This window comes from Temnothorax nylanderi, unplaced genomic scaffold (genome assembly GCF_030848795.1).
Source record: "Temnothorax nylanderi isolate EJ_2023f unplaced genomic scaffold, tnyl_v1.0 TNYL_tig0005_pilon, whole genome shotgun sequence".
Lineage (NCBI taxonomy): Eukaryota > Metazoa > Arthropoda > Insecta > Hymenoptera > Formicidae > Temnothorax > Temnothorax nylanderi.
Genome location: NW_027249067.1, coordinates 2,544,469 through 2,567,348, shown reverse-complemented (window position 1 = coordinate 2,567,348; position 22,880 = coordinate 2,544,469). Strand labels below are relative to the sequence as shown.

The 22,880-nt window shown below is 38.3% G+C and overlaps 1 protein-coding gene across 5 annotated transcripts in view; it reads right to left on the bottom strand.

Moving 5' to 3' along the window:
- Pgant2 (polypeptide N-acetylgalactosaminyltransferase 2) overlaps nucleotides 1-22,880 on the bottom strand; it is a 187,086-nt gene that overhangs the window by 6,441 nt on the left and 157,765 nt on the right. For all 5 annotated transcript variants that reach the window (XM_071713111.1, XM_071713119.1, XM_071713145.1 and 2 more), the window contains 4 exons: nucleotides 4,816-4,914; nucleotides 2,322-2,389; nucleotides 1,452-1,703; nucleotides 882-1,097 (listed from right to left, as the gene is read on the bottom strand). In XM_071713111.1, the coding sequence (XP_071569212.1) occupies nucleotides 882-1,097; nucleotides 1,452-1,703; nucleotides 2,322-2,389; nucleotides 4,816-4,914 (635 nt within the window). The remainder of the gene's footprint in view (nucleotides 1-881; nucleotides 1,098-1,451; nucleotides 1,704-2,321; nucleotides 2,390-4,815; nucleotides 4,915-22,880) is intronic.

The window sequence follows — 22,880 nt, the reverse complement described above, 5'->3', positions numbered from 1 at the left end:
GAAATGGGGGGGAAAAGGGGGCGCAGTTATTTCTAACTTCACACTTCCGACATATATTGGTTTGCCTTGCCGTGTTTTCCACAAAGTTCTTACGAACTGCACACGAGATGGTAGTTTCTGTCAAAGAGTTCGTTTCCTTCGTATTTGAAAAGTGTAATGACAGACACGGCACTTTTCTCACAACTTTAAGTCACGAGTTCTGCGACATTAATTTTGCATTACGCTTTTAATTAAACATATTTAAGCACGAACCTTGTTTAAATTAAAGTTCAATTAATAATATTAATAAATTCATCTTTTGATTGATTGTTTTATGATAAAAAAAAACAAAATAAAAAATTTTTATTACGCGCAATGAAAAGAAATTGTAAGCGATCGCAATTCTCTGCGAATTTTCGAGAGTTGCTTTCAAGCATTTATTTACGCAGCCGAGCCGTCAGATATAGTGATGAATGAGCTAATATTTACGCCAGTATGATGCTTTTTAATAAAATTTAATGGGAAGCGCTCATTAAAACTTGTTGAGAAATTATAACTTTCGACTATATTGATCCAATAAAAAGTTTACTCTGCTGCAAAATACTCATCGTGAGTTTGCGCGTGCCTCGCAACAAAGTTTTTGCAGCGAAGTACATCGACCATGTGCAATATCTTTCGTAACGTATTTACATATTCGTTAAAATAAAATAGCTCCGAACGTTATCTCTAGAAAATAAATATCAATATAAACAGTGCCTCAGTAAAAATATTCTAATAAAATATTTTTGCATATTCCGTAGAAGAAAAACGCGGTCGAAAGAATTTAATTATAAGAATATGCGTTTATCTCTTTGAACTTTCTGAATATTTTGTACTTTGTACATAAAACTGTAAATATTTACCGAGATTTTCGCCGCCCCAAACATCCATCTGAGTATCGTATTTGCCGAGTTTCTCGAAATACGCTTTGTTGATGACAAACAGTCCGCCAGCAATCATAGGGGTCCTAATAGCTTGTGTCGGATCCTTTTGTCTCGCTTGTCGTTCCGCCTGGCTGAGATATTCCCATTTAAAGACCAAACTCCAATCGAAACCACCTCGGAGATCGGCGGAAGCTCCTAGAAACGAGATAATATTGTCTTGAGTCGCTTATATATTTGAAATTATTTACAACATAGAATAATAGACCGAAATAATCCTGCCCTTCGTCAGTAATAACCAATAAAAATGATTGTTTAGTTCGACCCAACTGGCCACATTTATTAAATCGTAATCTTCACAACGTTTCGACCATTTTGTTCCCTTTTCAAGTGTAATCTAAGTCATAAAAGTAAAAATGTAGCTATTCTACAAAACATCTTACTATTTTAGTTATAAAGGTTTGCCTAGAAATTCATCTAAAAGATAGAATATAGATTTTTATTAAAGACGTGCAATTTTAAAGATTATCGATTTTTGTCACTGACACTCACCGATGTATTGAAAAGTATCCATACTGATTACATCGATCACAGGACACACCACTCTCGTCGGATCCTCGGCTACCCTTTCCAAGAGTGGTTCGATCCAGTCGGCGTTGCACTCGCAGTGCGAATCTAAAAACGTTAGCACACCCGCGGTAGCTGCATCCGCGCCGCGGACACGCGATCTCATTAGGCCCTCTCTCTTCTCGTTTCTGATCACACGAACTTTGTGGATTCGCGATAACTCCTCGCCGTCCTCGGCTGCAAACAAATCAATCTTCCTTGCCACACAACATTTTTAATTTTACGTCGATTAAACTTATTTTATTTTAAATACTCCATTGTGAGACATTACATTTACTGCTTTGAAAATTGTATTTGTAATTTATTATATCTTCAATATTATATATTCATTCAATCAAGGCACCCTAATAATTTTTGTTAAGAAAATATAAACTGCAGATTGAGCGTATAAGTTCAAATTTCAAGATTATAATTTAATGCCATTCTGAGCGGTAAATAACGTCATAAATGACGAACTAGCCGTGGGTCATCCACTTTTTAATAGTATTAAATGTAACATTAAACACAATTTTCCGTAATTGAATATACATATAATTAGCATTTTAATTACACTAAATTCCATTAAATATTATATGCAGTATTCTCCTCGTAGCGGCTTGATCCCCGCGAGTAATTCATCATTCCTAATTCTATAATATAGATATATCAGATTTTATTACAGATTATTTTATATTATATTTTTTATGCATTATAAATTGACTAAAAACCAGAATTTTAAATTTCTTGGAAGGAAAGTAATATTACGTTTTTCGAAAATTCGAACTAATACATAAACCAGTACATGAAACTACTTACGATGGTCGCTAAAATCGTCCACCAAAATAATTTCCTTGATTAGATGTTCGGGACTTCTGTTCAGAACACTAAAAGCAAAGCAAAAACTTTTAATTTAAAGTTAAATATTAATCTTCTCACATATTTAATAACACTGCTATTCTTTTACTATTTACTATATTTTTTTATTATTTTATAACTTCAGAAATTTTATACATAATAAATTAAATAAAGGGTAACAATTATACGTAGATAGAATTATACTGTATTAATTTTTTATTTTTTTATTTCTACTTCATTAATTATTTATTACATGCATCTTACTATTAATTAGGGTAATATTTTAAATATTACTATTGACGTAAGATCATTTTTTAATGTAATACTTCTTTTCTTTCTCTCTATTCAATTTAAAAGCTCAATACGCCTGAATCCTATCATTCATTTCTATATAAACTTTTCCAGTCGATTAATGTCGAATAAACTGAGATTAAGAGAAGAACAGAAGCTTCGGGGATTGTCCTATTGAATCTTTTATCAAAGTTTCAAGGACTTTGTGCACCACTTGTCCCTTGTTTGAACGTTCTCGTATTGCCCCGTTCCATTATTCTCGTGAGTTTAGTTTAAAAGGATTATAGCAAATAATTAGGGTTCTCTCCACTAATTAAAACTATCTCATATTGATGGAAAAAGTTCACCTTTACGGTCATTTCTTAAATTAATCCTGAATGTCAACTATTTTATCAATAATCGTATCGATAAAATATTTTGTTTTATAAATTTCTTCTCCGTTGGTTAAGATATCGTTAACTGTTAAGATATCATCTTAACTTTTGGGAAAAAAAACGAGATTTAAAATCGCGAAGAATTTCACGCTCCACATCAAGATGGTGGTGAAGTGCGGTCTCGTCGTGGTAATTAAGACTTCCTTTTAATTTCATCGACCCGACGTGATACGGCCCGATATATTTTCCTGACGCCGCGCCGCCATGTTACGGAGTTAAATAAATTTTCCGACTCTTGCCTGCTTCCTTCTTCCGGTTCGACGAGAGAACTTCGAGCAACTTTTGCACGGAGGCTACCTCCGGCGAGTAATGTGGCTCGTACTTTCCTTTCCTCGGCATGACGTCGCGTAGTAAAAAATGCTTTAATTAATACGAGGACGCTTTATGAGAAAATGTAATGATTTATGTCTCCGGATAGACGATAAATGATACCGGTAAAATGGACAGAATCAGTTAATAGCATGAAAAAAAAGAAACATTTTAATTGCCAAAATTAAAGAAGCGATAAAGTTGGAAGATCCACACATAGCTGAGTAAAAACTAGTAAAGCCATAGACCTCTAGAACAATTTGCTATTCCTTTTTGCACTTCGCTTATTCATTATTACGTAAAAAAATGCGAGACGTTTAAAAAAAATATGCGTTATAAATGCAAGTTGAAATTAAGTCTTATAGTGTAATTGTATTTCGCGCCTCTTCCTCGAGATCAAATTGTAGATAGTAGAGTGTACTACAATTGATCTCTTCGGAAGAGGCGCTTCATACAATTATGATAGAACTTCACTTACAGGTAAGTTCGTTTAATCATACAATTGTATTTCGCGCCTCTTCCGAAGAGATCAATTGTAGTACCCTCTACTATCTACAATTTGATCTCTTCGGAAGAGGCGCTTCATACAATTATGATAGAACTTCACTTATACAGGTAAGTTCGTTTAATCATACAATTTTGTCAGATCAAAAATCTATTACTCAAATCAAATTAATTGAGTCATTATTACGCCGATAGCGTTTTACATTATCAATCAGAATAAAGATTTTGATATTTCTTTATATTCTTCATTTCAGAAAATAAAACAATTTAATTTTTCTTCACATATCTGATTATCTTTTATATATTGAAGATATTTCTCGATTCTCGAATTCTTCGGTTCGTCACGTCCGTGTGTACGAGCGCATAATAAGTTCGAGGAATAAAACGATGGAACGACGATTAGAAAATTCCATTGCATGCTTTCCATCGCTATCGCCCACTTCCGGCTGGAATTGAGAATCCTCTCGCGCTTCTCGCAACCCGTTGATGCATCGAGAATTGAAGATCGTCGTGGTGCACATATACTATCTACGATCGCGTGAGAATTTGCCCATTGGCAATTACTTTGCGTTTGAGAATTTGATCGCACGAATACCTGCATATTTAATACATACTTTTGCGGAATTTACTAATCCTTTTTTTTGTACATATTTCTTTTTTTATTTTATACTTTTATAATTTGAGACAAAAGAAATAAATGTACAATCTCTTTGTCTATTTATATACAAAATATATATACAAAATTATTTATATATATATATATATTCTTTATATAATAGTTTTCTATATATATAATATTATATATATAAATCTATTTATTTATAAAATGCTTAAAAAAAAGCTCGAAAAATGATAGATTTAAATATTAAACATAATTGTTTTGCATGTTATGTAAAGTCAAACTATTTCTAATTTACCTGACGACAGTTCTGAGTAGCGTAGACCGTGCCTCATTGTGGAAAGTAATTATAACGGAAGTCGGTGGCAAATCCTGTCTCCATTGTTTCATCCTACACCTGTATAACGAGAAAACAGCATAATTATAATAGTTGCCTAGATATCGTAGATAAACGTATGGATATGGTTTAGATGTAAATTAAGATTAATGAATGGATAATAAGACTCTATATCTAACGGTATCTGTATTGTGTTAGCTTAATGTAATGCTATTCTTTAATCTTGCAATAAAAATTTATTAAGTACAGATAATAATAAACACAGACAATTATGGATCGCGTGTAAAAATAAAAACAGGTTTGCCAGATTAAAATTTATAAAAATCTGCAATTTGGTCGTTGGATTAACAATATATTGTAATCGAACAAATGGCCAAACTAGCATTCCCGTTATTGCAAGACATAATTTTTTCAATGCAATATTGGATTCAGCAATTTCGTTTCAAACTGCTTCAGTAAACCGATATTTTTGCGTGCTAACGTGCTCATCGATTTGTTCTACAAAAATTGTCATTCAATATGGAAAACGACAGATAACACGTCGCATTAGTTTCAATATTGGCCATTCGATCGATGCAATGAGTTATCAGTAAATATTGGTTGCTTATCACTGTTTACACATGCATTCAATAGTTTCACGCACACAATCCTAGATGATCAATTTTAACCCTTAAATCAACCAGATGATCGTTAACTGCATTCGCCAACAAAAATCTCTTTCATTTAGGAAGCACAATACTTAGGCCAAATTAATAAAATTTACTTTAAAAACTATTTTTATGCCCGATATTAAAATAATTGGCTAATACACATATAAAGTATTTTTTAAATATATTTTCATTTTATTAATCGTAATTTCAAGCAGGTATGAAAATACTATACAATGCCTGAAAAATACTGAAATTTTATATTTGCTTTAATTTATTGCTACTTTTCCTGTTGTGATCATATAACAATAAAGATAGATGAAAAAGATTGAAATGATAATATTCGTGGATTTAAGAAGTAGCCTAACCGCCAGAAGTTGCGCTTAAGCAGAAGAAAAAAAAAGAGGATAGAGAAAGAACTAAAAGGACGATCCCATTTGAGGCACTGAGCTGGCACGCAGAGAGGGTACATAAACGCGGCCAGACGACCAGAACGATCCCAATATGTCAGCCCCTCTTTGCCGAGATAAACTCGCGGGACGTGCGTTGAATGCAGTTACCTCGGCGCATAGGTGCGCGAATGCACTTTTTCGCGCCGTCGCGCGTCAAACGAGATCGCGAAAATTTCGCACCGTCGCCGCCGCCGCCGCGCCGCGCCGTGTCGGAAGCTATACCGCCTCGTGTGCGAGACATCGCCGCTGGATAGGAAGATGACCGGTGAACATGTGACTGCGATTTATTCATCCCCGAAGCGAGTCGGATACGGGGTTTTCGAGATTAAACAACGTGACACTCTGCGTATTGCGAGTAAAAATACATGATCTTCACGTATTTCTCACGTGCGCAAATATAGGATGAGATTAAGACTATGTTTTTTCAGATATGAATTGTTTTAACAAACTTAATTAGCGCAATATAGATCATTTTCACTGTAATTTAATTGTAACCATGTTTAACAATTAATTATTGCAACACGCCGTCTGTTGTCAGTTATCACTTTACCGAACTACAAGCCGGTTTGAGATTCATCGTTATACTTTTATTCATGTTTAATCAAGCGACTCGAGTAACGGACAAGTTCAGTAATGAGTAATTTAGATATTCATCACCATGTTTATCCTCTTTTCGACACCTCCGCTTCGTCGCGTCGCCTCGCTCCCCGAGGCGGTACCCGAATCGACAAATTAATTCCGGGGGACCATAATTTCACATTAAAGTCGGCTAGTCTCCACGGCGGCGACATGTTTGCAGGGCAACAAAATTGCGCGCGCGAGCCTTAAAGCGACTCCGGCAGATGAGACGGATCATCCGGACGGTTTAATTCGAAACTTCAATTTAGGATCCGCTCCGCGCCGCTATCCGCTAAAGTGGATAACGCGCGGCCAGTCTGTGCGATTCCATTGAACGCTCGATCGCATATACGATGTTTCACGAGCACATATGTATGTACATGCTTGCGCGGATTGACCATTGCCAGAGAATGTGTCCTACAAGATAGAGACAGATATAGAGAGATAGATACAGAGATAAGAGAGATAGATAGAGAGAAAGAGAGAGAGAGAGAGAGAAAGGAAGAGGATAAAATACATCTGTGAAAGCAGTATACAGAGTGTTGCAATTAAAATAAATCGATATCCTCATTATCCTCTAAATTAAATGATCAAACTAGAGTATCCAATATTATCGGATTTTCCAGATAAATTTATGATCACTTTTCAAAATGTTTCATATTTAACCTTATTTAATAAAGCGTGTTGAGATTATTTTCGTTGGAAACTAGAATCTATTGAGTATAAGTACAGAAATTTGTGTTATTCTTTATTCTAAACTAGCTCTACAACAACAAGATACGTATCTAATAAATTTTTACTACGAAAATTGTAAAATATAACTACACTACGATTTATCTTTATACTCGAGAATCTATTAGAGTGCTTATACGGATGCCTGTTGGGCGAGGGCGTAAAGAAGAGACGTTCGAGGATGAAAAAAGTGCATAAAGGACATAAAACGGAATTAGGATGTAACATTTCGGTGCTCTGTGAAAATAACCTTTTTCCCCCGAGAAGCCTCCGTACGTTGCTCGCCTCGTGGGCTCGCGCGAACTTGCGAAACAGGATATTAAATTTTTAATCCATCACCGAAGCCGAGCGAGAACGGATATTCCGGAGCAAGAAAATTAACACTGGAAACACGACAATTGGGTTTTTGCTTCCGATTCGATTCAAGTGATTATTTTGAGTGTAAGTTATTTTTATCGTAATCCTTTTCTCTCGAGAAACAGTTGCATATTAATCCTTATAGATATAGAGAAAAATATCGAAATATTGGGAAATAATACATATTATTGTATTTAAAGCCCTCGGTATAAGTATAATACTATTACTTGTAATGTAACATCAAAATAGTTACTCTCAGAATAAATTATGGAGACCAATGAAAACACAGCTGGTATAATCAAGCGTCTGAAATTGTAATATTTCTAAACAAAATCGTTAAATTAAATTTCATGACTTCCGTCTGGTACGAACACAATCGAATTGCACGTTATTCGGCATTTATTATTGGGACGATAAATTATATCAGGCGAAATAGAAAACGTTATGCTGACTGATTACAGCGATTGAGGCAAATACGCGCGAATCATAGATGAAAAATAATGGAATATGAAATGCTGCAATCTTACATGAGCGTCGCAAGTCTAGGGAATTTTTCATCATCCTTTCTCATCGTCCGTTACAAACTCCGCTGATTCCATCGCAAATTTGACGCGTCACATTTACAGACTTTTTTTTAATACGTTAGACAAAAGGGACGACACGTTAATCACGCGTGATTTTGTGTCGCATTGCACTGAGCGGCTTGGCGAATGCGCAAATCGCGTTAGCGCCAAAAATCATGTTACTCCTGGACATTGCGCGCTCTCGAATCGTATTTTGTCCGCGCGCCGGGCGTTAATTTCGGAAAATGCAAAAAGCATTCCCGTGCTAGCTGCGAGAGAGTGCGTTGCCCGCGCGTTCCCGACACCGGGATTGCATCCTATGAAATCAGAGTGCATCGTGCCCTGGTTTACAGATCTGTTTGGTGTCACGAAAAACGAGGAGATGCAGGAGAAAGAGGAGAAGGTAGCGGCGGTGGTGGTGGTACGCCGCACAAAGTTTCAGACGTACGATACATTGTTGTTGGCTACAGTTTTAACGCCGCTCCTAATGGATTACACACGTCTTACGGGCAGCGTAAAATGACAAACATTTTATACAGCACTCGCAAGAAAACACACACACACGTACTCCTTTTTCTGATTACACTTTGTACAATGAGTTCCCGAAGAAGTGCGAGTCATATTGAGAGAGGAAGAAATGAAACGAAAGCAAAAGAAACATGTCGAAGAGGGAATAATCCATTAATGATATTTCTTTAACGTCTTTAGCGTTTTCTCGGTTTGTTTTGCCTCGTGCGCGCGAGTGCGCGACAATGATTTCTAAAAGCGTCAAATATAGGTCCCCACGGTTTCCGGGCTCCATATGTCTCGATTCTTTTGACGTATTGAAGACAACGCTGATTGCTTTTCCATTTGCGGGTGACGGGGCTCGAAATGCGCGGCGGTAACTCCCGCGGGTGCGAAACGCCCGAAGCTAACGAGCTGCTCGTCGTCGTTCTCTGTCACGGGAGACCACTCCTGTATTGTACGACACGGATTGCGCCGGTACGCAAATATTATTTTAACGAAGTTACGGAGCTATCGAACCCATTGGCGGTCCGGTCACGCGAGTGTTAGTATCGATTTTCTCTTTCGTTCGCTATGAATGGCCCGGTACAGCGGCCTGTTTTTTAAAACGCAGACGCACTTACGTGAAAACAGACGAATTTTGGAAACATTGGATAGTAAAATAAGAGACATGTATTCTTTTTTTTACATGCATATTTTATTTGTATATAACTTTTATGAGTTGGAAAAACACTCGACGCCAACATGTGTGACGTACACAAAAAAATGTTTTAAACGCTTTTATACATTTTTTAGAAAATATGGTCTTTTTTTCTTTTTGTTTTAAAAAACTTTACAGAGGACATGTAACACGGCTTAACTTTCGCGTTTCGAATCGGATGTACAGACTTAGAGATAATGATAAAAAATGCGATAATTATAAAATAATCTAGCAAATGCGTGATCTAGCTTTGGATAAACAATAGCAGAAATTTTCAATTTGCTGTTTGCGAAACGATATTGCAATTTTACGAGACATATTCGAGCTGACATAAAGATAAATCGGTGACGCAAAATAAAACAATATAATATTGAATTTGTGTATTTAATCAGAATTCGGCAACGAGCGTATATCATTTAATTGAGCGTGATAGCGTCGATACGTGTCAATTCACAGTAGTGTCGTTAACGCGATCGGAATAATACGAGCGGAAGGGATTAATTTGCAGCAACCGACCAGTCGTTTAAATTCATGTATCAGATTATACGAGTCGAGACTTGGAAACGCGCGCGCAAAACGAGTATAAGCGCAATCATTTTGGTGGTAATTGAATGTTTAATCACACTGCGTAAATGTGTATGCCTCGCCGGTCAGGTGCCACAATAATCGATTTCCGTTGGTAATTATAACAACCTTCGTATACGAAGGTTTGGGCATGCACCTCGATATCCGTAAATGACTACGCAATTTAAAAGAACGGCTTTGTACCGTAAAAATGCGGAATTGTCTCGTTGCCAATTAACTTTACATATGAGTACAACGAATCATAATTATCCCAGCGGACGCGTAATAACATTATGTAACTCTGCTTTATATATTAACGCGTGCCCAACCATTCACGTCGAAACCAACGAGTCACGTTTGCGCACGCTGTATAACCGCACATTTTGTAGCAACAGATTGTACTCGTCATTGTTTTTTAAGTAATCAAATTTCCCGTAACATGGTTTTTCCAATTTTTGCGATACAAATTGTTGTGTCAAAAAGTGGATTTCACAAAAGCCTCTTAATACAGAAAGTTGTTATCGTATTTCAAAACCGTATTTATATATCGCGACATTTTGTATAACATATATAGATTCTCTTCGACACTTATTGTGAATTTTTATTATTTTATTGTTTATTACTTGTCTACAATACACGTCGGTTAATCCGTTCTTCAACAAATTATATACACGATCGTTATTTAAGCTTTTTATTTTGCGGCAAGTTTACCCTTCATTTCTCTTGTGTGCGTAGTCACTCTAATGCAGGATTAGAGCGCACATTTTAGCTGACGGAGGGTCATAAATTTCACCGATTTTATCGAGGAAAATTTAGAGACACTATAAAACCTCGTCGAACGCAAACGTATGCATATATGCGAATATATCGGCACGGTGAGTTTAGTAGCACATTAATCTGTCTGCGATATTCGAGACATTTAGACCTGTGGCAGCTCAGGACTTTAAAGAAGCCCTGAATTGTTTGCAAAAATCTTTTTCCCTCCATTCTCTTGTATAAACCCAATGTTTCTCTATATCTCTTTCCCTTTATATATATATATATATATATATATATATATATATATATATATAGAGAGAGAGAGAGAGAGAGAGAGAGAGAGAGAGAGTATTAAAATATCTAGATTTATAATGTGGCGACAAAAAAGGGTAAAAATATTAGTAAGTAATCAATCAGTTAAATTAAATTGTAATCTTATTTGTTGCGTGATTATAGTATGTGTGATTTACGATCGCTTGTAACTCCTGTCTTCCCTGGTTGCGATAACATGACCGTAAAAACCCAATCCACTCAGTTTTCATTAAGAATTCATCGGAACATCGATCTTTCTCACGGCTCCACGGATGCAGCCAAATTGATCTGGCGAACGTAAATATAAATGCAATAGGGTTCAACACTCTGATCTACATACTCTTTTTCACATAATTAGATTTTAATTTTTTACTAAAAGAAATTTTTAAAATGTGACTGCGAAGCATTTTTCATAACATTGTCAATAAAATAAGTTTTCGACAAAATAAAATATTATAATAAAATAACAAAATGGTAATTTTATGTAACTAAACAAATTTCATGTATAAAATACTAAATAGCAAATGCAGAATAAGATGCCCTTTTTCGCATAAGCGATTACATCATCAAATCGGGTATTCCACATTCGCATTTGCACAGGAAATGATTAATTAACGACGGAATTGAACGAGACAGATCCGAGAAATCGCTTAATGAAGCTGCGGAGGAGCATCGCATTGCTCTCGGTTCGCCGAATTGGCTGGTAAAGCGATACGAGCCGTCCTTAAACCTGTCCATCCGAACGCGCTGGTATCATTATTCAAGTCCTGCCCGGGGTAGGTGCTCCCCGGGAAGGCTCCGCGAGAAGAAGAGGAAGGTGCAGGTGGATGCGAGACACAACTAGGTTCCGGAGTCACTACTCTCCTCTAGATCCTCTAGACCAGCTACTACCGCGGTTTCACGAAGGAACTCGAAACTTCCCTCGTTCTGGTCGTCGTGGAACTAGCTACTTAAGGTAACGGGAGTTCCGGCGGACGATCCTCGAAGGATCAACACGATCTAACTTTCCGACCGGCGCGGGCGGAATGTACCGCGTATATTACACGAGGAGTGGGAGAGTATGGGCAGCGTATTTCGTGAGTAATTGTGCAATTTTTTTTCATGTTTCAGCTCTGATCTTCAAATTACTTGCGGTTTTGTGCGGTATGAAGAAGCCTAGCTCTTCGAGTGAGAAGATTATCCCAATTAGAGAAATCACGCAACGTATTGCCGGCGTGTGATTAACGTCAAACAACATGCTCTATTTCGAGAAGATAAATTAAATACTTTTATACACCAGCAGAGAGAAGTCTGTAGAATTGTACATCATGGGACGTAATAAGAAATAAATCATTACCTTTGAGGAGAGTGGATTATAAATCAGTCAATTTAGCAGTATAAGTGGACGACCAAGTTTTTTATTGCCGGAAGTAATTTATCTTCGAATAAATCATAAAAAGATCCAGTTGAAATCCAGGAGAATGATAGATGTTATTTTTATTTCAGGTTTTTATCGCCTCGAAAGAATAATTCATCTCGCAAAAATAAGCTTTCCGCTCTTAATAAAAAAAAGTGACTAATCATGCTTTACACTTGAAAGAGTAAGACGCTTATCGATCAAGATGTAGTCGATTAACCAAATTATTAAGGTTACACCTAGTGGCAAATTATACATCTGTCGTTACACTTTTCATCGCTTTTTATCGCTTCCGGTGGTGTAGGTATATCAGCATCTGGCTCACGGAGAAATGAGCGTGTGATCGCGTCAAAACTGGTCGAGTCAAGAATAACGGGCCGACCTGCTGAGCATCCGGAGCGTCGTTGAGCAATACGCAAATGCTCTCTTTCTCCCGGTAAGTGCATCCTTTCTCTAGCAAGCTTGGGGGGAAATCGCATTTTCTCCTTCGGGACACGGAGGAAAGCGGTAGAGGCGGCGCAACATTAGCAAGCGGACAAATCGATGGATTAAGGTCGGTCCCCAGGCGGTGATGATCGGTGCATTAGAAACCTTAGAGTTTCGCTCTTGCCTTTCGCGCTATCCATCTCCTTCCACGTGTCTCTCTTTGTCTTGCTCTCTTGCTGTCCTATGCTGTCCTTACTTCTTTCTAATTACGACGTATGAGCTCTCTCGGCGAGCATAGTAGCCTATTACGGGCAACCGAGTCACGAATCGAGTTATTGATGGCCCATCAATTATATATCTCCAATTAAAATAGCTCCTTTCGAACCCTTTTCACTTACAGTGTTCGAGCAGTACGCGAAGGATAATCATTTTGCTTATTCCACGCAGTTTGCATTAAGTATAGTTATTTACGAAAACTTTTTCTTCCATTTGTAACAATCGTGTACCGTAAAAGTTTTAAAGAACAAAAAAAAGGGGGAAAAAAGACACAAAAAAGATCTGAGTTGAAATTTTGACGTTTAACACTCTTAATGGATAATTAGCAGATCTTCATTAATATCGACATGCAAAATAATATGTCCATCAACGCAAACAAATTAACGGATAACAATTCTATACTGAAAAGATTGACATAGTGTAGCATTGTGCTATCGGGCGTCAAGTCACGCGGGACAACATATCTCGGGAATCGGAAAACGTGGCTTTCCATCATTCACCCGTCCAACTAGCCGCGACACGCGCGCACGGCCAGAGCACACATTTATCTCCGCCCCCGTTGTTAAAGCGCGCGTTCTCCGCGCGAGTGGCAAAATAACCGGGCCGGGCTCGAAAGAGTGTGCGACGGTGGTCCATTGTTATTCACGGATATCCGCGGCGAGAACGCACGACGCAGATAAAAGAAGAGCCGGGAACTACGGGCTCTGTGCGCCTAGCTCCGTATTCCACCGCTCCGGACGATGGCTCTCGATGGATTATAAATTGCCGGCCGAGAGCGCCGGGAATTACGGCCGGTCCGAGTGCGCGGTCGCCAACTTTTCGTGCGACCGCGCGATTTACGACGCCGTTTTCGCGGTAACGTTTTAAGTGTTCTCCAAAAACGCGAGAGGCTGCGAGGGAGTGTATGTGCGTGTGCACCTCTTTGCGTTTTTAGCAGGGGAGAAAGACATTGGGTTACGAAACGTTTTCTTGATAACTTCTACGCGGAGATAATTTTTTGTTATATTTTACCCTTAAATTCACTACAAACTTGGGACAACTTGGCAACCAAGGAATTTTTAAAATATACAAAAGACATTTTACAAACAACGTGGTAAAAATTACCAAGCAGATTGGTAAATTTTGAAAAATTATTAAAATTTCCTAGATATATTTTAGTAAAATTAATCAAACATATTTCACATTTGAATGTAATAGATATTAATATTTTTTATTATGGTGGATATTAATCAGAATAGCTCGCATAAAATTCTTGGTGGTACATGTTGTCCCACAACTACCATGATTTCAGGGTAAATTTTAAGAGAAAATTCTCTCCGTGTAGAAGGGTCGAATGAAACTCTCCCTCTTATCGCGGAAATCGCGGTGATCTCATCGGATATTAGAAGGTTTACTTACTTGGGGAACATAAATTCGCCAATCTCGCGGCGAAGTTTTCTTGACTCCAGCACGTTTGAACACTTCCGCATTTCCGCAATTGTCAGCGGCCGATGCTATCGGAAGCAAACTGTCCTTACGGCATTCGAGCTTCCGGCTCGTTCTTACGGCGAGTACGCGACTACCTAGCGCGATTTCGCGGCTTCCTGCAGTTCGTTGCACGACCGAAACTTGGTGGTTCACGTGAACGAACGAGTGTGCGAGAGAGAGAGCAGTCGGGGCAAACTTTTCTCTTAGTCACGGATCAGCTCGTGTGCACGTAGAACGGCTTGGACGACCCTTAATCCACATGAGTAACACACACAAATATCGATTTCCGCGGACCCCCGTAAATGCCCCCCGGTACGAGCAACGTCCAGGAACTTGCGTGGTCGGTAAGTGCTCCATCCGACGGCTACTAAATCGAATTAGGGATACGCTTGTCGCGCAAGGAGAGCGCTAGCCGACTAAGCCTGACACACAGTGTCGTATGACTTGTTCCTGCGTAAATATCTCGCAGAAACAAATAAGCGAATATGTATACGCAGAGAGCCTCGGTCGTATTCCTTTTGTTGAATTTGTTATTAGTTCGGAAAGGGTACCTGGTTCACATGGTACGAAGATTTGATCATGTATATCTTCGCAACGGTACCCCGTTCACATTTTTCGAAACTTCGCGTATATTCGCGAATATTTCGGCGGAATATTTCAACAATAATGGTATTTTAGGATAATGTATGTATAATGTTAATTATTTCTACACTTTTATACAGGATTTTGTGTCGCAAAAAGGCGAATAGCTACCATTTCGCGTGGTCGAGGAGTCGTTTTCTTGCGACGTAACGTGTAGAAGGACACGTAACTATTTTATTATATTATTACTTAGCGATAAGCAGGATAGGAGAAGTTATCGCAGATTATCCTCTATATACTCGCGATGTTATGCAAATTACTGAACCCTCCCGGCAAACTCCCAGGCGCCAAGTTAGAGGCTTCCGTCTTCCATTCCCAAGCGCACCCGCTGTATCCACATACGTCTTTGTATATCCACACGCTTATATACACATTTACCGTCCCGAACTCCTTTATTCTGTGTAACTTTCATGTTCTCGTTCACAAGTCAAGATAGCTGCAGAATGTATTACATCGCCATTATTTATTAATTAGTAAGTAGACGTATATATAATGTTAATAGATGTGGATGTGGGGTAACCCTTCAGTAAACGCGTGAAAATTTGAAACGTAAAAGAGTGCGTGTAAATTACACCTCACATTATTTATGCTATAAATGTTAAACCAATTAACATTTTTTGCTTTCTGTTTAATATTGTTGATCGTTGCACGCGTATCTTCAATAATCGGTTCTGTATTAAAACGAGTTCAGAGCACTCATTTTTTACAAGCTGTTGTGAGAGGGATGTAAAATACATCCTACGCGCTCAATGGAGAGTTAATCAATATCATACTTTTCACCTATTCATTTGAAATCCAGTACACGATTTGGCTACAATAAATACGTAATATTTTGCGAACGCAATGATACGATATTAAGAGCATAATGGAGTTATTGCAGGCTGATATTCATACGCTAATGCAGCGAGCTGTATTTTCAGGATCCGAATCTGAAATACTTGCATACATTATTTCCATCCAGCGACAAAATTCCGCCCGGACGATCCCTCTCAGCGACAGTTCGAGATCACCGTAGAAAATATCCGGTTTCGCTTTATTATTCTTTATCCCGCTAGAAAATACCTGGATCTTCTATTTTCGCGTGACAGCGCCGCGCTGCAAACAGCCTTCCGCAGCCCGAGAATGCCCTTGGGAGAAATGGCAACGTGAAACTACCCTATTAACATTTTTTCGGTATAATACTGCTGGAATAACCGGGAAAGCTTTCGCGGCTTTAAATTTCTGGAATAGCCCGTAATAAGAAAGAGGGAAGAGAGACAAAGACCCACGACGTATATCATCTTTTCTCATGGATTGACGTTAATTGTATGCTGAATGCATACATGTAATTTCAAATTCATCTCATGATCGATTGTTTCCGTTCCCGGAATCATTGATATGCAATTTCTCTGTTTTTTTTTTCACGACTCGCGGAGCTTTTCATAGATCCATCATCGTGTAATTAAATGCAGGGTCATTATTGTTCATGAATGGTATTTTACCATGCATATGCAGATGTTTTGCGACGATATTTATTTGAAGTATGGTCAAAATTATCGTTCAAAGCAAGTAAATAGCGAGCTATTTTTCCAGAATTTTCACAGCATTATTCGTGACGAATATTTTCCGCTGCAGCACCGAGCGTAAAGCTATGGAAACGCGCGGGGAAATTGGCCGAAGGCTCCGGTTTCTCGTTGTTACGTACATACAGCGCGATAAACAAAAGAATAGCGCGCGCCGGCGTCACTGTGCCGGAAATATATGCTTAAAGAAAGAAGGTCGGGGGCGCCTATACGAACGAGAAGAAAGAAGAGAGAGAGAGAGCGCGCGCGCGCGAGAGAAGAAGGGGTGTCTCTATGGGATTCTGGTGTGGCGAAAGTAATGCAGCTATAAGTTACACGTCCTCCTCCTTGGTTTTCGCATTCATGACGTGGCCTTGGATACGAGCGAAATAGGCTTCCTCTCGCTCACCCCCTCGTTGTCGCTCATCGTTTCCGCATGTTTGTTTGCCCCCTCCGTCGCCGCGATTTAACGCGGATTTCTCCGTCTCGCGTCAAAAGCTTACGACGAGATTTATTAAATTGATATGTCCCTTTTCGCGCGTTCACGCGCGTAACCCGATTGCGAGATCGTTAAACTTTCTAGCAGCGACGACACAGTCGTTTAATTTAACGCTAATCTTGGCACTTAGCTAAATCTTTTCTCTAGCTATACATCGCGTATAAAAATACACGAGTATAAGTGGTTTGTGACGTCAAACGTAGTTTAGATGTGTAGAAAGTCTTACCGCCAATTTTTACTTGTTTTCGACTATTTTTTGGATATTAGTTTGAAATGTTTGTACTACTGATGAACATATGGAACAAAGAAAATGCAAAACGGTCGGCTGAGAGATCAAGATTTTCGAGGAACGACATGAATTTTTAAGCGTCAGAAATATGATTTGACTGGTCTTTGGTGAACAACCTTGTCAGGAATGCCGTGGGACCACTTTGTCAAAGTCAATATGACATCGAGGACACAGTCAACTGACCCGCGCAATTCGACGGAGTCGTATAAACTGCTTGATTTAACGCCACTTTGTCAGATTGCTGCCGAAAGCTGCCAATTAAAATACGATCCGTGAAAGTGAGATCGTGAATACGAAATTAAAAATCCGCGAAAGTGAGATCGTGAATACGAAATTAAAAATCTATTTTTATATACCTAAGAAGATTGATATAAATAATCGGCTTATCTGCTTTCCGATTAGCATAATCGTGACGTATTTGTTACAGATGACTAGCATTAGAATGCCTGGTACAATCATACTTCGTTCAATCCCACAATAGATTCAGATTATATATCGGATATACAGCGTAACACGTGACTTATACTCCCATTTGCGGCGCTGGAATAGGTAATAAAAATGCCAGCTGCAGTCGACATAAATTTGTTTGACTTCAGCTATGCATCGAGATGGGTGTATTAATACTACGAGTAATTTCGGGTCTCCTATTATAATGTTATAATGTGCTCTGATTTTTGTAACTATACGATACATTTCATATATTACGATATTTGTGTGTCGCGAATTTGCTGCAAATTTATATTTACAAGCTTATTTTTAAGCTACGGTCGTACATTTACAGCGGAATTTGAACTACTCTACGCTGTGAGATTTTTGCGAATAATTTTCAGTAAATCAAATTTTATCAATTCTAAATTTAGACGATATTGTCGTTTATTCCAACTGTTCGGGTGAATCATGCTATGTTAAGCTCTCTACTGTCTAAAAATTGCTATATAATTCCACATGTTTGTCTATCTCTGAAATTATTAATCTAAAGATTAATTAGTTCAAGAATTGAATTCCGCCTTCTCAGCAGCCGAGTTCGAGTTGTTGGCTCACATTGTGATCGAAAACGGTACTTCGCAGAGATCGAGAACGATCATTAGTTATGGCTGTATAGGAGCGGGTCAACATTTGACTTGGCAGAATTGAGTTGCTGCCGCGGCAGGTCAGAAACTTTTGTTTAACAAGAATAAGGGATTTTGATTGTTTCCTCGCAAGTGTTATTTATATGAACAAAAGTTAATTCCCTGTGAATTTCGTGTTAAATTTTTATTTTACATTGGATACAGCAATAACATGGCAAGCTTCTGAATTATTTTACGTTAATTTTACAGATCAAATATTTAAACAAAATATAACAATAATCGACTGATAAACAATAACGACTAGCAACCAAATGGAATAAAATCGTTCTTTACACCTCGTTGAAAGATTCAATTAGTATGTTCGATAATTGCTTTGGGTGAAATTGTTATCCACTCGGCAAAAGAAGTAAAGATATATGATATATGATATACTGTTATTTGTTTTCCGCTTTTCATTAGGGTGATTTAAGTGTGCACCCGTGAACATATTGTTATAATAAACAATATCTGTTTGGAATTAATGTTTTGTTCATGATCAGTTAATTGGTTTATTATTATTATATAAGCTCCACATAAAGTGAGCTTATATAATATATATAAATATGGTATCAAAATAGAAAGCTTCGATGAGAATATAGTCGTATTTTATGCAATCGTAACCAGAATTCTAATAATTGATATTATTTGTAATACGGTATTATCAAGATCAGTATATTTTTATATTGAAATAAAATACAATATATATTTATCAAAATTTATTTGATAAATTTACTGTTTTTTTTAAATGTAGAATTTATGAATTTCGCACTTTTTGGCATTATATATGCTTTATTTGGAAATTTCATCATTTGATGAAAGCTGCAGTCGGCGCGGTCTTCGTGATATTGCAAAATGCAACCAATTCGGAATATGTTGGAAAATTGCATCATACGTTCGTGACAATGCGATAGGGATAATTTCACGTCAATATGGATTGTTCGGATTTCTCCTAGCGGGAATTTCGTATTGTTATAACCGCACGAGAGAAATAATTTAATCTCTTGCATCGTTCGCGCCCCTATTGGAAATGGCTAAAAACTAATTTCTAATAAAAATTATCTGCTGAATTCTTTCTTCTTTCTCTGAATGTAAATATATATATATATGAAATCCATGAATAAAGAGAAATGCGAGTTTCAAGAGACCATTTATGTAAATGATGCCGATACTCCGTTCTCCGGGTAGAGTAGCGCGACGCGGTAAATTATGCAAATAAGAAAAAGCGATTTCAAGTTGGTACGCTGGTCTGTGCATCTCATCGCATCGTATATTGCCTATCCGTCATCGGCTGTAACCGGGTGTGTCCGCACGTCGACAATGCTCGTCCGGCGCGTAACCGTGCAAAACTCGAAAACTTCGTTTTTGCTCGAATACACGTTTGATGGTGCCGGCGCTACCGAATTTGTCCGTCCTTTAATCTCGTTAAGCCGGATTTATTGGCCAGCATCGGTACACGGCACAATTGTCAAATTACTCTCGCACGGTTTTAACGCCTTTTAACACTCTCGTCATCAAAGTTATAGTCTTTATAGCTCTCTCCAAATATAAGCGAATCAGTACACTAATGTAGAAACGCACGCGACAGAGAAATAAAATTTTATAAGACAAAATTTTATAAGATTGTAAAATATAAAGTCTAATCTTTGGAAGCATTATTTGCACGTATCTCGAGTAAATTCGAATCGGTGGAGATTCAGTAATATCCATGCGGCTGCTATTTAATTTTGATATTTAAGTATCGTATTTCTTATAACGTGGCAAATCTGCAAGGTCGCCAACGATGAAGTGTTGGCAAGTAGTTATTTTTTCCCGCGATTAAGTACTTAGTTTCGCGATTTCAATTTTCAATTCACGCTCGCGGCGTCGAGATAGCGCGGCGCCGACCCATAGGAAAATGTAAATAAAGCCGGTTGTGCAGAGCGCCTTTTTTCTTCTCTCGTCACACCCTACTCCTTTCCCTTTCCCGCCTGTAATCTAGCGAAAGGATTGCATCCGCTTATGGCTCGTCGCAGTGGCATTTCTATTTTCTCCGCAATTTCGGGGTAGCGCGGATGAAAGAGAAAGAGAGAAAGGATAGAAGGAGAGAACAACGAGCGGTCGTTGCGCTGGCCAGGCGGAGAAATTGAAAATCTAATTTCGTATAAGTTTTGAGAGAGAGGTGTTGTTTCATCTCCCCGGGTGTCCTCCTTTAAGCTCGTAATTTCCGCGAAGCTGCTACAATTGCGCCCTTCCGGCCGCGCTCGTTTTTCCCATTTCGCCGCCTCATTCTTGTCTCCTTACGTATTTCACCTCGTTCGCCCGGCCGCCGCCGCTGCGATATCGTCTGGATTTAAACATAAAGAACCGCCGCGAACATTACATTAATTATACGAACGAACTGCGGGGGATACGTAGTGTGACTTTTATTGCATCGTTGCGACGATGCTCGTCGCATCCAAGAGAAAGAAGACATCACCGAGCTGCTCTGTGTAGAGAATGGTAATGCGTTTCGCTGAATTTCTTTTCCAACAACTTCTTATCCATTGCTTCTCATCATTTAAATCAACCCATTTATTTGTTCCATAATGTATACGCAACGTATTGCGTATATGTGCGAATCTATTTATACTTTCACCCTTTTGCCCTAGAAAATCACGTTAAATCGATTGATCGCTTTCAGTACCCAACTAGATGTGCATGTGATCCATCAGATCACATTACTGTTTTAGAATCAAAAATCATCGATGAAAGTTTCACGTTGATGCTGATATTGCGACGCAAAATGGAATAAATCTCTCATCATGGCATATAATTATATATAATGATGAATGAATATAATGATCCCTTCAAACGTAATATGTGTCATTAGCAATGAGTTGATAATCTTCGCATAGGTACTCTAATACTCCAACGGCGAGTAAGTGTGATATATGATGATGTATCACGTGATATTTGACGTCTTCTCGTTGGACCGATTTGAGAATCGACGAAAAAAGGTTCATCTCGTATTGATTGATGCCCGCGTAGTTACCCTCGCCGTAAAATTTGCAGTGGAATTATAACCTCGGAGATTACGGAGCCATCAGTCAAATTTACTCCACACGTTTCCTACATATCGTAACGAAATATCTAGCGCTTTCTAGACGGGAAAGCATTTTACGAGGAACGCGTGCAGTTCGTCTCGCCCGGCGGAAGTTTACGCCACGTATTCCCACTAAAACGAGAGGATGAAGCAAAAAGATCCTCGAAATCGACGAGATAGAGTCGTGATCGGGGGTGGACGACGGAGCGCAGTCGGCGGAATAAGAGATACGACTCTCTTACCGGATCTCACGTGGAGGTCCTTACGTGAGGGAAGATTGAGTCACGTTGAGGACGCGAAGCGAGATCGAGATAAATGAGAATCGCCAGCCGAGAGATCGGCGCGTTAAGAGGACACGCGGTACATAGATAACGTGCACACGTGAGAAACTTTCCCTCGGTTCAGCGGGAAGTGCATCGGTGCGCATAGGCCCGTCTGTTGAAGAACGTATAGTATAACGAACAAAATTTTTAAATAACGAAGTTTCCTTAAACTGTCTAAACTTGTTAGGAAAAAATTTATCTAGATACGATATACTCAATTTTCAATTTTATCTTCAGAATCTTTATATGCATGGAAACAAGCAGAATTGTACTGTGATCTTAAGCGCTATTAACGATTTTGTTATAATTTTTGTAGAATTTACATCAGGTAATTTTGATATCACTATTTTATTTTTGCATTGGTTTCCGCAAAGATTCACATCGATCTTGCTTCCATCGTGGGAATGGAGAACGGCGCGTGTTCTCGGTTAATTGCGCGCGAGAGGAAGATCCTGAATTTGATGTGTAATAATTATGGGCGATTTACCGTGCATCGTGCATCGAGTTCGGTATCTTCCTCTGTAATTAAAGAGTGCGGGAGTGACGAGAGAGAAACGGTACGCCGTTATCTAATTGCGCCAAGAAAATGTCGGACTTAGCATTTAGCAACCGGCTTGACGTATACAAATCGTGTTTCTTGATTGTGACTAAACAACCAAAAAGATCTTGCGTGTCGGACGTGCATCAAGATTAAATAATAATTTAAGTTTTACAAAAGCAAATTTTCATTGCGTATTGATCAGTAATTTTCATGCGTGATAAATTTTGTTTAAAACAATAATTAAA